The sequence below is a fragment of the Oncorhynchus masou genome, chromosome 1 (assembly GCF_036934945.1).
Source record: "Oncorhynchus masou masou isolate Uvic2021 chromosome 1, UVic_Omas_1.1, whole genome shotgun sequence".
Classification (NCBI taxonomy): Eukaryota; Metazoa; Chordata; class Actinopteri; order Salmoniformes; family Salmonidae; genus Oncorhynchus; species Oncorhynchus masou.
Genome location: NC_088212.1, coordinates 50,392,149 through 50,404,446, shown reverse-complemented (window position 1 = coordinate 50,404,446; position 12,298 = coordinate 50,392,149). Strand labels below are relative to the sequence as shown.

General features: G+C 43.7%; 1 protein-coding gene across 2 annotated transcripts in view; it reads left to right on the top strand.

The window, feature by feature from the left end:
- ak8 (adenylate kinase 8) overlaps nucleotides 1–12,298 on the top strand; it is a 67,568-nt gene that overhangs the window by 16,525 nt on the left and 38,745 nt on the right. For both annotated transcript variants that reach the window (XM_064974080.1, XM_064974089.1), the window contains 3 exons: nucleotides 4,023–4,104; nucleotides 4,241–4,312; nucleotides 8,113–8,313. In XM_064974080.1, the coding sequence (XP_064830152.1) occupies nucleotides 4,023–4,104; nucleotides 4,241–4,312; nucleotides 8,113–8,313 (355 nt within the window). The remainder of the gene's footprint in view (nucleotides 1–4,022; nucleotides 4,105–4,240; nucleotides 4,313–8,112; nucleotides 8,314–12,298) is intronic.

Sequence of the window (12,298 nt, the reverse complement as noted above, 5' to 3'; positions counted from 1 at the left end):
GAGGCCGGCAGTTAAGGAGAATGATAGGCTCAATGAAAGATGTTGCAGAATTGCTGTATTTGAAGCAACACTCCCTTCAGCCTAGTTTCCCTGATGATGCTGCGTAATTAAATATCCCTGTAACTGACGCTTCTGCGGAGAGATTGTTTTCTAAACTTAAACTCATAAACTACCTAACTCCCTAAGAAGCATTAGGCTCTCGGTCTGATATGTGCTTTTGAATAACTGAGTAAGCTCCAATCATTGCACTGGCACTGTTGTAGCCTTGACCACAGTATTTGTTCATTGATATCCCCTTTACTTTCAATCAGTTTAATTTGGTGTTTTTCAAGGCCTGGAGCACTATTTCAATCACATTCCTGAAGCCCAAGAAACAAGAAACTGGTACGTCAGTGACCTCTAGTATTATTTTTCACCTATAAATTGTGTGAAAGTCTGTTTATATATCTAAAAGGAATTGTAAATATTCAGCTTGGATTCTGTGAATCATGCCTACATTGACATAAATTCGTTAAGTTCATTTTAAATTTAGAATTGATAATTTGAAATCGTATAAAAATATATATTTAGATTGTGAAGTTTGCCAATGTGTTATTAACAAGCACCTTTTACAGATAAATACTAAGAATAAGCCTAATTTATTTGTCAATTTTCCAAAAAAACGTTTTATACAGTTATGTGCTAAACTTATTAAAAATATTAACCCAAGATGGGATCTAGGCTATTATTTAAACACCCTAAAAACAAAACAAGCAAAGAGCAATCGGAGCACCACTCTTGAAATCAAACTTTATTTGTATCGCACAGTTCGTACAATACAATGCAGTGCAAAGTGCTTGGAATTACAAGGAGTATAAAAGTCTGACCTGCTAAATGTGAATATCTTTACCCATGAGGTATCTCATAATTTATTAATCAATGTTTAACATATTTACATGTTTCAAATATAGAAATAAAATGTATTTGTCATTTAAAAGACATTACCCTATTGTGCTATTACATAATGGTGAAAACAGTTAAGTTTGACGCTGTCTCTGGAAGATTAGGATAAAGGCTGATTACAACAAGGGTTGTTTGTAACAATGTTATAGATTTTTGTTTTGATAGTGTAGATTGTATTGCCCATTAATAAGTAAAGTTTTGATCCAATGTACTTAAAATGATCTATTTTAGTACAATATAGTACAGTAATTATAACGTTTCCTCAACATTGAATGTTGGTTCATCAAATGTGGTGCGCTTTAGATATTTTCCATTGCCAAATAATCCAGATCCATTTTTAGATTGAGCTTTGATTTGGTGTAACATTGTAGGGTAATTACAGTAATAACCACAGTGTAGTATCTAGTTTTGCACTAAGTACCTTTTAATTGGTGCCACATGGCTATCCTATAGTAGATAGATATACAAAGCCTCCAGTGCACAATGGAACTAGCATAGCTCCTAGTGGACATGTCCCGTGCAGGACATGGCTCCTTAGTAACAAAAACACACAGACAATGATTATCTGATTAGCAGCAGGGTGACTAATTGGCTGATTGTACTGTCAAAAGGACCTTGTTAGCGAGCCTTCGCGACAGGGCCATGGACTATTTTGTGCACGGAGCACAGCAGACTGCTAAGGTCTCTCTCCGGCTTGTCTAGCACTGCACCCCTACACTCCCCCACATCGCCCCCCCCCAGCCTGCTGTTGAGCGCCCCGTGACATCTGCTTCATGCGTGTCCATCCTGTGATACATTCCCCCCCTTCCTCCTCCCCACTGCAGATGTTGTGGTCCTGGGGTTCTGTATGAACGCCGAGCCCTTTTGATGTAGGGATGAAACGGAATGGAGGGAGCCACTGTGTGGGACCCCAGTGATGGAGGCAGGGCGGGGGAGTGTGCTGGGGAGAGGGAGTTGGGGGTGTTGTTGTTTTGACGTAGCTCATTAGAATTTCAATCAGGCCTGAGCTTTTGGGGCCTGGCTGGGAGGGACTCCCCCTGCCTTTCCACAGCCCTGGCCTAGTCTCCCCTGGGAGGGAGTGGTGGAGAGGTAGAAGGGTATTACCAGGAGGTGGCCTGGTCTGGCTGGAGATTGACATCTTTCCTGTTCTCCACTATTCCTCATTGGACCTGCTGTTTGTATGGGCTCCGTTACTTCTCTATACCTTACTAACTACACACTTTCATTTGCAACCATGTACAGTGGTTACCACTTTACCCAGTCGTTTTTAGGGTGCATTCATAAAATTTGCAGAATAAATTATGATTTTATGAACGCTCAACACCCCATTGAATATGGCTGTTGTCAGTAAACCTCGGCAAAAAAGCGTAATTAAATTGTTGCCAGCTCAGTTAGTCACTAACGCTCTGGATAACATGAAAACAGACTAACCAGCTCTGCTAGGGCAAGTAAATTGGTCAAAGTGAGGTGTTTTCTCATTTATGTCTGGAAGTAGCTAGCAAGCTAGCTAACTTTAGTCAGTTAGCTTGGGTGCTTGACTAACGTTGTGAGGTCAGAATGCTTTGATCAACCCTACTCCTCGGCCAGAACATCCAGTGTGCGCTCTGAATGCTCTGAGAGCAAGACGCTATGAATTTATGTATGGACAATCTGACAACATTTACAAATGCACAGAGCGTACTCTGGCACTCCAGAGTGAATTTACAAATGCACCCTTAGTCATGGCATCACTATCATTTTACTAAAGTGAAAAGGCTGCTACTGTGTATATCCAGTTTGTCTTGGTTTTCATTGTGATTTTATTGTAGTACAAAGGAGCCAATTACAAAATGCTGCTCATGGTTATGGAAGTGGACTCCCACTTCTATTATCAGCTCGTGGACAGCACTGCCACAGAGACAATCAAAGGTTTAATGGGAAAGTAAGTGGGAGGAAGATGTGCGCGTGTGTGTGTAATTTAGGTGAAGTGGTGATTAGTGGTTAAAGATCAAAGAGGAAAACAAAGGTGGATTTCAAACAGGCCAGGGAAACTTGGCAACAAACCCCATAACTTCTCTGATAATACTGAGATCTATAAATGTTTTCCATAGTTACATATTTATTTGAAGATTATTAATTGAAATAATAATTTCGCCCGAACAAGCACTTGAGAGAACTGGTTTCTTTTTCTTGTCTTTATTTTCCAGCTCCATTGAGCTGTAAGCCCTGGGATTCGGAGGCTATTAGAGAGAGGTTTTTTTGTGGCCAAGGAATGATATGCATGTTGCCTCTTTCTCTTTTTTTTTATGGCAAATTGGGGATAGGAACTGGATAATTAGCCACATTTTCAAGGTTTAGGAATTTAACCCACCTATTGAATCACTACATGAAGTGCCAATTGTTTTCCTCTCTCCGTTTGTACAGATATTTATTCATAGAGTTATTGTCTCTTAAGGTCTCGGTCAGGGACTTGGTTTAACTGCATTATAAAGAGACAGCGTCTAACTTCTTTAAACAACCAACTATTTACAATGAGAGAATGGGACAGTTTAAATTAAGTGATGAATATAAAAATAGGCCACTAAATAGAAATAGGGTGGAGTAGAAATGCATTGCATTGTAATCATATTACTGTGTACGGTCATAGGCCATTGTAGAGATGTTTTTAAACAGAATTACTTACTTAGAAATATAATTACTATTTCTTACAATTATTGAGCACAGGGCACAGAGCTTACCCTGTCGTTTGGGCCCTCAGAGCTAACCTTGTCGATCAGGCAATGATCATCTCCAGAATTATTTTTGGATTAGTGTCATCTCAGGAGAAAAGAAAACCACTCCATCAGAATAACTATACTCTATAATTTATATAATTATACATATGATAAATAATACATCTGGCGGCTGTTTCCTGGAGATTAAGCCTCGTCCTGTAAAAAATGTTTCAAGTAGAGGCTCCACTGAGTTTGCTTTTTAGTCCGGGACTAGGCTTAATCTGTCTTCAGGAAACTGCCCCATCATGTCCTATATGAGAAATCTTCTAGTCTTTTGACCCCAGTTTGAGCCACGTTGTTTATTGCTTGTGTTTGTTCTGTGTTCAGGGTTGGGTGTTGGAGGGGATACCTCAGACACGAGAGGAGGCCCTGTCCCTACAGGAGGCTGGAGTTGCCCCAAATCATGTGGGTTAGTTCCTCAGTTTACCTCAGTTATCCATTTATGTTTGGTTATTTCCATGTTGCGTTTGTGTTTGTACGTGCGTGCATTTGTGTGTGTGTGTGTGTGTGTATTGAAGGAACTGTTTGTGTGTGTTCTCTGTCAGTGTTGCTGGAGGCACCCGATGCAGTGCTGATTGAACGGAGTCAGGGCAAGAGAATAGACCCTGTCACAGGAGGTAAGATGAAGAACCCTGGAGATGTATTCCAGAGTGCCCGATTCTACCAAGGGGAGGGGGGTGAAAGTGATACAGAGAGACATTCCTTTTTTATAATTCACATCATAACCACAAACCCACATCCATATTGAACCTGGCTTTCAAGGAGCGGGACACCTAATCTGGACGCTTATAAGAAATTCCGCTATGCCCTCAGACAAACCATTAAAGTGGCAAAGCGTCAATACAGGACTAAGATTGAATCCTACTACACCGGCTCTGATGCTCGTTGGATGTGGCAGGGCTTGCAAACTATTACGGACTACCGCGATCTGCCCAGTGACGCGAGCCGACCAGACGAGCTAAATGCCTTTTATGCCCGCTTTGATGCAAGCGACACTAAAGCATGCATGAGGGCACCAGCTGTTCCAGACGACTGTGTCATCACGCTCTCCGTAGCCGATGTGAGCAAGACCTTTAAACAGCTCAACACTCACAAGCCCGCAGGGCCAGACTGATTACCAGGATTTGTACTCAGAGCATACGAGGACCAACTGACAAATGTCTTTGCTGACATTTTCAACCTCTTCCTGACGAGTCTGTAATACCCACATGTTTCAAACAGACCACCATAGTCCATGTGCCCAAGAAAGCGAAGGTAACCTGCCAAAATGACTACCGCTCCATAGCACTGAAGTCGGAAGCCATGATGTGCTTTGAAAGGCTGGTCATGACTCACATCAACACCATCATCCCAGAAACCCTAGACCCACTCCAATTGGCATACCTCACCCACAGATTCACAGATGATTCAATCTCACTCCACATTGCCCATTCCCACCTGGACAAAAGGAACACCTATGTGAGAATGCTGTTCATTGACGACAGCTCAGTGTTCAACGCCATAGTGCCCACAAAGCACATCACTAAGCTAAGGACCCTGGGACTAACACCTCCTTCTGCAACTGGATCCTGGACCCCCAGGTGGTAAGGGTAGGCAACAACACATCCTCAACACTGGAGCCCCTCAGGGGTACGTGCTTAGGTCCTCCTGTACTCCCTGTTCACCCACAACTGTGTGGCCAAGCATGACTCCAACACCATCATTAAGTGTGCTGATGACACAACAGTGATAGGCCTGATCACTGACAACGATGAGACAGCCTAAAGGGAGGAGGTTAGAGACCTGGCAGTGTGGTCCCAGGACAACAACCTCTCCCTCAATGTGAGCAAGACAAATGAGCTGATAGTGGACTACAAGAAAAGGAGGACCGAGCACACCTCCACACATTCTCCGCGACGAGTCTGCAGTGGAGTAGGTTGAGAGCTTCAAGTTCCTTGGTGTCCACATCATAGTCCAAACACACCAAGACAATTGTGAAGAGGGCAAGACAACAGGACCCATGACAAATCTTTTCAGGAGACTGAAAAGATTTGTCATGGGTCCTCAGATCCTCAAAAAGTTCTGACATCCAGGACTTATATAATAGGTGGTGACAGAGGAAGGCCCAAAACATTCTCAAAGGACTCCAGTCACCCAAGTCATAGACTTATCTCTGCTACCGCACAGCAAGCGGTACTGGAGCACCAAGTTTAGGTCCAAATGACTCCTTAACAGCTTCTACCCCCAAGCCATAAGACTGGTGAACAGTTATTAAAATGTCCATCCGGTTATTTACATTGTTTTTACACTGCTGCATCTCGCTGTTTATTATCTATGCATAGTCACTTTACCCCTACATACATGTAGAAATTACCTTGACTAACCTATACCTCCACACATTGACTCAGTACCGTTATCCCCTGTATAGCCTCATTATTGTCATTTTGTTACTTTTAATTATGTTTTACTTTCGTTTATTTAATAAATATTTTCTTAAATCTATTTATTGAACCGAATTGTTGGCCTTGTAAGTAAGCATTTCACTGTAAAGTTTACACCTGTTGTGTTCTGCGCATGTGACATACGATTTGGTTTCTTTGAATTCCCACCATAGCTCTCCAGGAGAACAGGTCCTTAGAGTATTACAAAGCCGTGCTATAATTAACAAAAGCCTCAGCTCCCAATAGGTTGGTTCGTTATGGTGAGGATGTACTCGATCAAAATAATTGCCATCTCTGTTTTCATTGTGCCGAGGTCTCATTTTGCCTTTGTCAGTAGAATTGCATGCATTGTGCAAATGAGCTCTGTTTTTTTCAAAGCTGTCCAAATACTTACCACGTTTTATTTTTCACTCATACAGAATTTGTTTGTCAACGTGATGAAATGATTGGTACCTGTGTAAACATGATCACAATTACTTTATTCACCTCGAACATTTACAGATACCCAAAATGTGAACTGTCAAAGTCAATATGCATAAATATAGAACTCTGGAGTACAGGCTGATATACAATGAGGATATACAGGTAACTGCCAAAATAATGGCAACACTTGAGTAAATGAGGAATACAAAGTGTATTAAAAGCAGGTGCTTCCACACAGGTGTGGTTCCTGAGTTAATTAAGCAATTAACATCCCATCATGCTTAGGGTCATGTATGAAAAAATGCTGGGCAGGTCATTATTCTGGCTACCATGGCTATTCCCCCATAGGATGACAATGCCCCCATCCACAGGGCAGGAGTGGTCACTGAATGGTTTGATGAGCATGAAAATGATGTAAACCATATGCCATTGCCTTCTCAGTCACCAGATCTCAACCCAATTGAACACTTATGGGAGTTTCTGGGGCGGCCACCTCATACAACGTTTTCCACCACCATCAACAAAACGCCAAATTATAGAATTTCTCTTGGAAGAATGGTGTCTTGTCCCTCCAATAGAGTACCAGGCACTTGTAGAATCTATGCCAAGGTGCATTGAAGCTGTTCTGGCTCGTGGTGGCCAAACGCCCTATTCATCAAATCACATTTTGTCACGTGCCGAATACTGCAATACCTTACCGTGAAATGCTTACTTACAAGCCCTTAACCAACAATGCCGTTTTAAGAAAATAAGAGTTTGAAACATATTTACTAAATAAACTCAATTTAAAAAAAACTCAACTCATTTCTCAGAACAAGAATAGACTGATGAGTTTCAGAAGAAAGTTTTTTGTTTCTGGGCGTTTTGAGCCTGTAATCGAACCCACAAATGCTGATGCTTCAGATACTCAACTAGTCTAAAGAAGGCCAGTTGTATTGCTTCTTTAATTAGCACAACGGATTTCAGCTGTGTTAACATAATTGCAAAAGGATTTTCTAATGATCAATTAGCCTTGGATTTGCTAACACAACGTGCCATTGGAACACAGGATTCCAATGGTTGTTTGCTGATAATGGGCCTCTATACGCCTATGTAGATATTCCATTAAAAATCTGCCGTTTCCAGCGTCAATAGACATTTACAATATTAACCATATCTACACTGTATTTCTGATCAATTTGATGTTATTTTAATGGACAGAAAGATGTGCCTTTCTTTCAAAAACAAGGAAATGTCTAAGTGACCCCAAACTTTTGAGCGGTAGTGTATATTATCCACTTTATGTTGGTGTTTCCTTTCTAATTTTTTTGTGGGGATATTTTACAGTGGGAAGATATCTAGAACATGAAGTCTATGAACAAGAAGAGATAAATAGATCCCACCCTCCCTGTCATGGGGCCATCAGGGCCTGTATTCATAAAGTGTCTCAGGGTAGGAGTGCTCGCATCAGTTTGCCTTTCAGATCATAGTAAATTTGGTTACATGGATAAGAGAGACCTGATACAAGATCAGCACTCTTACTCTGAGACACTTGATGAATACATACCCTGATCTTCTCTGTATTACCTGTGTAGATGTGTACCACGTCACGTTCATTTGGCCCGAGGACAAGGAAGTGGTGCAGCGGTTAGAGCGCCAGAAGGCCGTGTCAGAAGAGCAGCTTGTCGCCCAGCTGATGCAGCACCATCGCGAGGTTCACGCCCTGCGTAAGACATACCGCAACTGCCTGAAGGCCGTTGATGCCGACCAACCGCATGTGGATGTATTTGACCAAGGTGAGAAGACCACTCCCAGCTAGCACATTTGGTTCCTTGGAAGTTGTGGGAAAGTATGTTTTTAGATTCCCGTTGGTTGTGGGAATGAAACCATACATTTCCTGACCGGTAAAACTATGTTTTTTAAATATTCTGGGAACTTTAATTTTTAGTTTGAAAGGATGTTCTGAGAAAGTTTAACTCTGGTTCCTTGAAAGTTTTCCTGGGAGGTTTCACTAAGACTCTGAGAATAGAAATGATAGGTTGGGGGCCTCCTGAGTGGTGTTGGGGGCCTCCAGAGTGGCGGTCTAAGGCACTGCAATGCATTGCAGTGCTAAATGCGTCACAACACAGGCTGTGTCGCAGCCAGCAGCGACTGGGAGACACATGAGGTGGCGCACAATTGGCCCAGCGTTGTTCGGGTTAGGGGAGGGTTTGGCCGGCCAGGATGTCCATGTCCCATTGCGCTCTAGCAACTCCTGTGGCCGGGCGCATGCACACTGACATGGTCGCCAGTTGCACAGTGTTTCCTCCCGACACATTTGTGTGGCTGGCTTCCTGGCTAAGGGAGCAGTGTGTCAAGAAGCAGTGTGGCTTGATAGGTCGTGTTTTCGGAGGATGCATGGCACTCGGCCTTCGCCTCTCCCGAGTCCGTACGGGAGTTGCAGTGATGGAACAAGACTAACTACCAATTTGGATATCATGAAATTGGGGAGAAAAAGGGGTCAAAAAATACAAATTGGTTATTTGGAGGTTTTTGTTTCAATAAGACTTTTAGCTCATTTTGGGTTAACTTTTTTTAAACTCCAAGCACAGATTGGACAAATGGAAATAAATGTCCTTAGGCATTAATCATTGTGACACAGCATCAGTGAAATTCAAACTTAGAATCTTCTGTTCTCTATCCATGTAATTAGTCCACTGCGCCACCAGGATGGAGCTAACGTGTCTTGTTTTTTTATATATACAAAGCTGTCCATTTTAGTCTATTCAAACAGACCCCATTTCAAAGGAAACAAGTACTCATTAAGATCAGAGGTGCGTTCAGTTCGATTGAATGTTTGCTGAACAACAGAATGGTTTGTACTGAACGACACGTTTCCCCAAAACATTCTTGTATGTTTTTGAACAGACTTTAGGTTTGTTTGCTCCCGTTTTGTGGGTGCGTTGAGGTGTGACTTGAAGCAATGAGTGACGTATTTACAGTGCCTTGAGAAAGAATTCATACCCCTTGACTTATTCTGCATTTTGTTGTGTTACAGCCTAAATTCAAAATGGATTAAATATATGTTTTTGTCACCCCTCTACACACAATATCCCATAATGACAAAGTTAAAAATGTTTTTGCAAATTTATTGAAAATGAAATACAGAAATCTCATTTACATAAGTATTCACACCCCTGAGTCAATACTTTGTAGAAACACATTTGGTGGCATTTACAGTTTTGAGTCATCTTGTACATCGGGATTTAGGGATTTTCCCCCATTCTTCCTTGCAGAAGTGAACAGTAATCTTCAAGTCTTTCCACAGATTTTCAATGGTATTCAAGTCTGTGATTATGGTTGGGCCACTCAAGGACTTTTACGTTCTTGTTCTGAAGCCATTCCAGCGTTGGCTGTATGCTAAGGGTCATTGACCTGTTGGGACTGGTAGTTTGCACTCAAGCAGGTTCTCATCAAGGATTTGCTTGTATTTGGCTCCATTAATTGTTCCTTCTATCCTTACCAGTCTCCCAGTCCCTGCCTCTAAAAAGCATCCCCATAGCATGATGCTGCCACCACCATGCTTCACGGTATGGATGATGTTAGACAGGTGATAAACTGTGCCTGGTTTTCTCCAGACATAGTGCTTTGCCATTTGGCCAAATAGTTACTTTTCTTTCTCATCAGACCACAGAGTCTTTTGCCTTATGATCTCAGAGTCTTTCCCATGCATTTTTGCAAACCCCAGGCGTGCTGCCATGTGCCTTTTTCTCAAGAGTGGCTTCCGTCTGGCCACTCTCCCATAAAGCCCAGAATGGTGCTGTAGAGACCGTTGTCCTTCTGAGGTTCTCCCATCTCAGCCAAGGAACACTGTAGTTCATTCAGAGTGGTCATTGGTCACCTCCCTGACCACGGTCCTTCTTGCCCGGTTGCTCAGTTTGTTCAGACAACCAGCTCTAGGTAGAGTCTGGGTAGTTCCATATTTTTTCAATTTCCCAATGATTGGAGGCCACTGTGCTCTTGGAAACTGTCAACACGAGAAACGGTTTTATACCTTTCCCTCGATACAGTGGGGCAAAAAAGTATTTAGTCAGCCACCAATTGTGCAAGTTCTCCCACTTAAAAAAATGAGAGGCCTGTAATTTTCATCATAGGTACACTTCAACTATGAAAGACAAAATGAGAAAAAAAAAACAGAAAATCACATTGTAGGATTTTTAATGAATTTATTTGCAAATTGTCTCTGATTGGGAACCAGATTTAGGTAGCCTGTTTTGTTGTTGTGGGTGATTGTCTGTGTAGTGTTTGTCAGCACGATTGTTCATTAGCTTCACGGCTGTCACGTTGTTGTTTTGTAGTGTTCAGTTTTCCCATAAAAATGACAAACACTTATCACGCTGCGTATTGGTCCTCCGATCCTTCTCGCTTCTCCTCGTCAGATGAGAAGGACGAAGACAGAATCACCCACCCACCAAGGACCAAGCGGCGTGGTAACTGACAGCTGCAGCAGCAGCGGCCAAAATTTCAGGACTCCTGGACATGGGAGGAGATTTTAAACGGAGAAGGACCCTGGGCACAGGCTGGGGAATATCGTCGCCCCAAAGCAGAGATGGAGGCAGCGAAAGCTGAGTGGCGGCGATATGAGGAGGCAGCACGGCAGCGCAACAGGTACGAGATGCAGCCCCCAATTCTTTTTTGGGGGGGGGGGGCACACGGGGAGTGTGGCTAAGCCAGGTAGCAGACCTGAGCTCACTCCTCGTGCTTATTATAAGCAGCGCGTTACTGGTCAGGCACCGTGTTATGCGGTTAAGAGCACGGTGTCGCCAGTACGTGCCCATAGCCCAGTGTGCTATAGGGCAGCCCCCCGAAAGTGTCATGCGAGTGTGGGCATCCAGCCAGGGCGTATGGTGCCTGCTCAGCGTGTCTGGTCGCCGGTACGCCGTTGCGTGCTGTGTCTCCGGGGGCGCTGGCAGGGTGCAGTGCGTCCTAGGCCTGCGCTCCGCTCGTGCCGGGCAAATGTGGGAGTGGAACCTAAGGGAGAGGTGCGCGTAGTACGCACTAGATCTCCAGTGCTTACCCTCAGCCCGGTTCAACCTGTGCCTGCACTCTGGAGGGTCCGGGCTAGAGTAGTTATCCAGCCTGGGGGAGTGGTGCCAAGGCTGCGCACCAGAGTTCCAGTGCTCCCCCACAGCCCGGTCCTTCAGGTGCCTCCTAACACCAAGCCTGCACCATTCTCAGAAAGTTGTGGGAAGGTTGTATGCAAAATAACCATAGGACAACCACGCTCTCACCAAGCTCTAAGAAATGCATGGTTCTCAGAACGTTATGTGCTAGCTGGGGTGAATCTCAATTCAACGGCTCAGACACAAGAGGCATGTGGCAGGGTCTACATTCAATCACGGACTATAGGAAGAAATCCAGCCCAGTCACGGACCAGGATGTCTTGCTCCCAGGCAGACTAAATAACTTTTTTGCCCGCTTTGAGGACAATACAGTGCCACTGACACGGCCTGCAACGGAAACATGCGGTCTCTCTGCAGCCGAGGTGAGTAAAACGTTTAAACGTGTTAACCCTCGCAAGGCTGCAGGCCCAGACGTCATCCCCAGCCGCGCCCTCAGAGCATGCGCAGACCAGCTGGCTGGTGTGTTTACGGACATATTCAATCAATCCCTATACCAGTCTGCTGTTCCCACATGCTTCAAGAGGGCCACCATTGTTCCTGTTCCCAAGAAAGCTAAGGTAACTGAGCTAAACGACTACCGCCCCGTAGCACTCACTTCCGTCATCATGAAGTGCTTTGA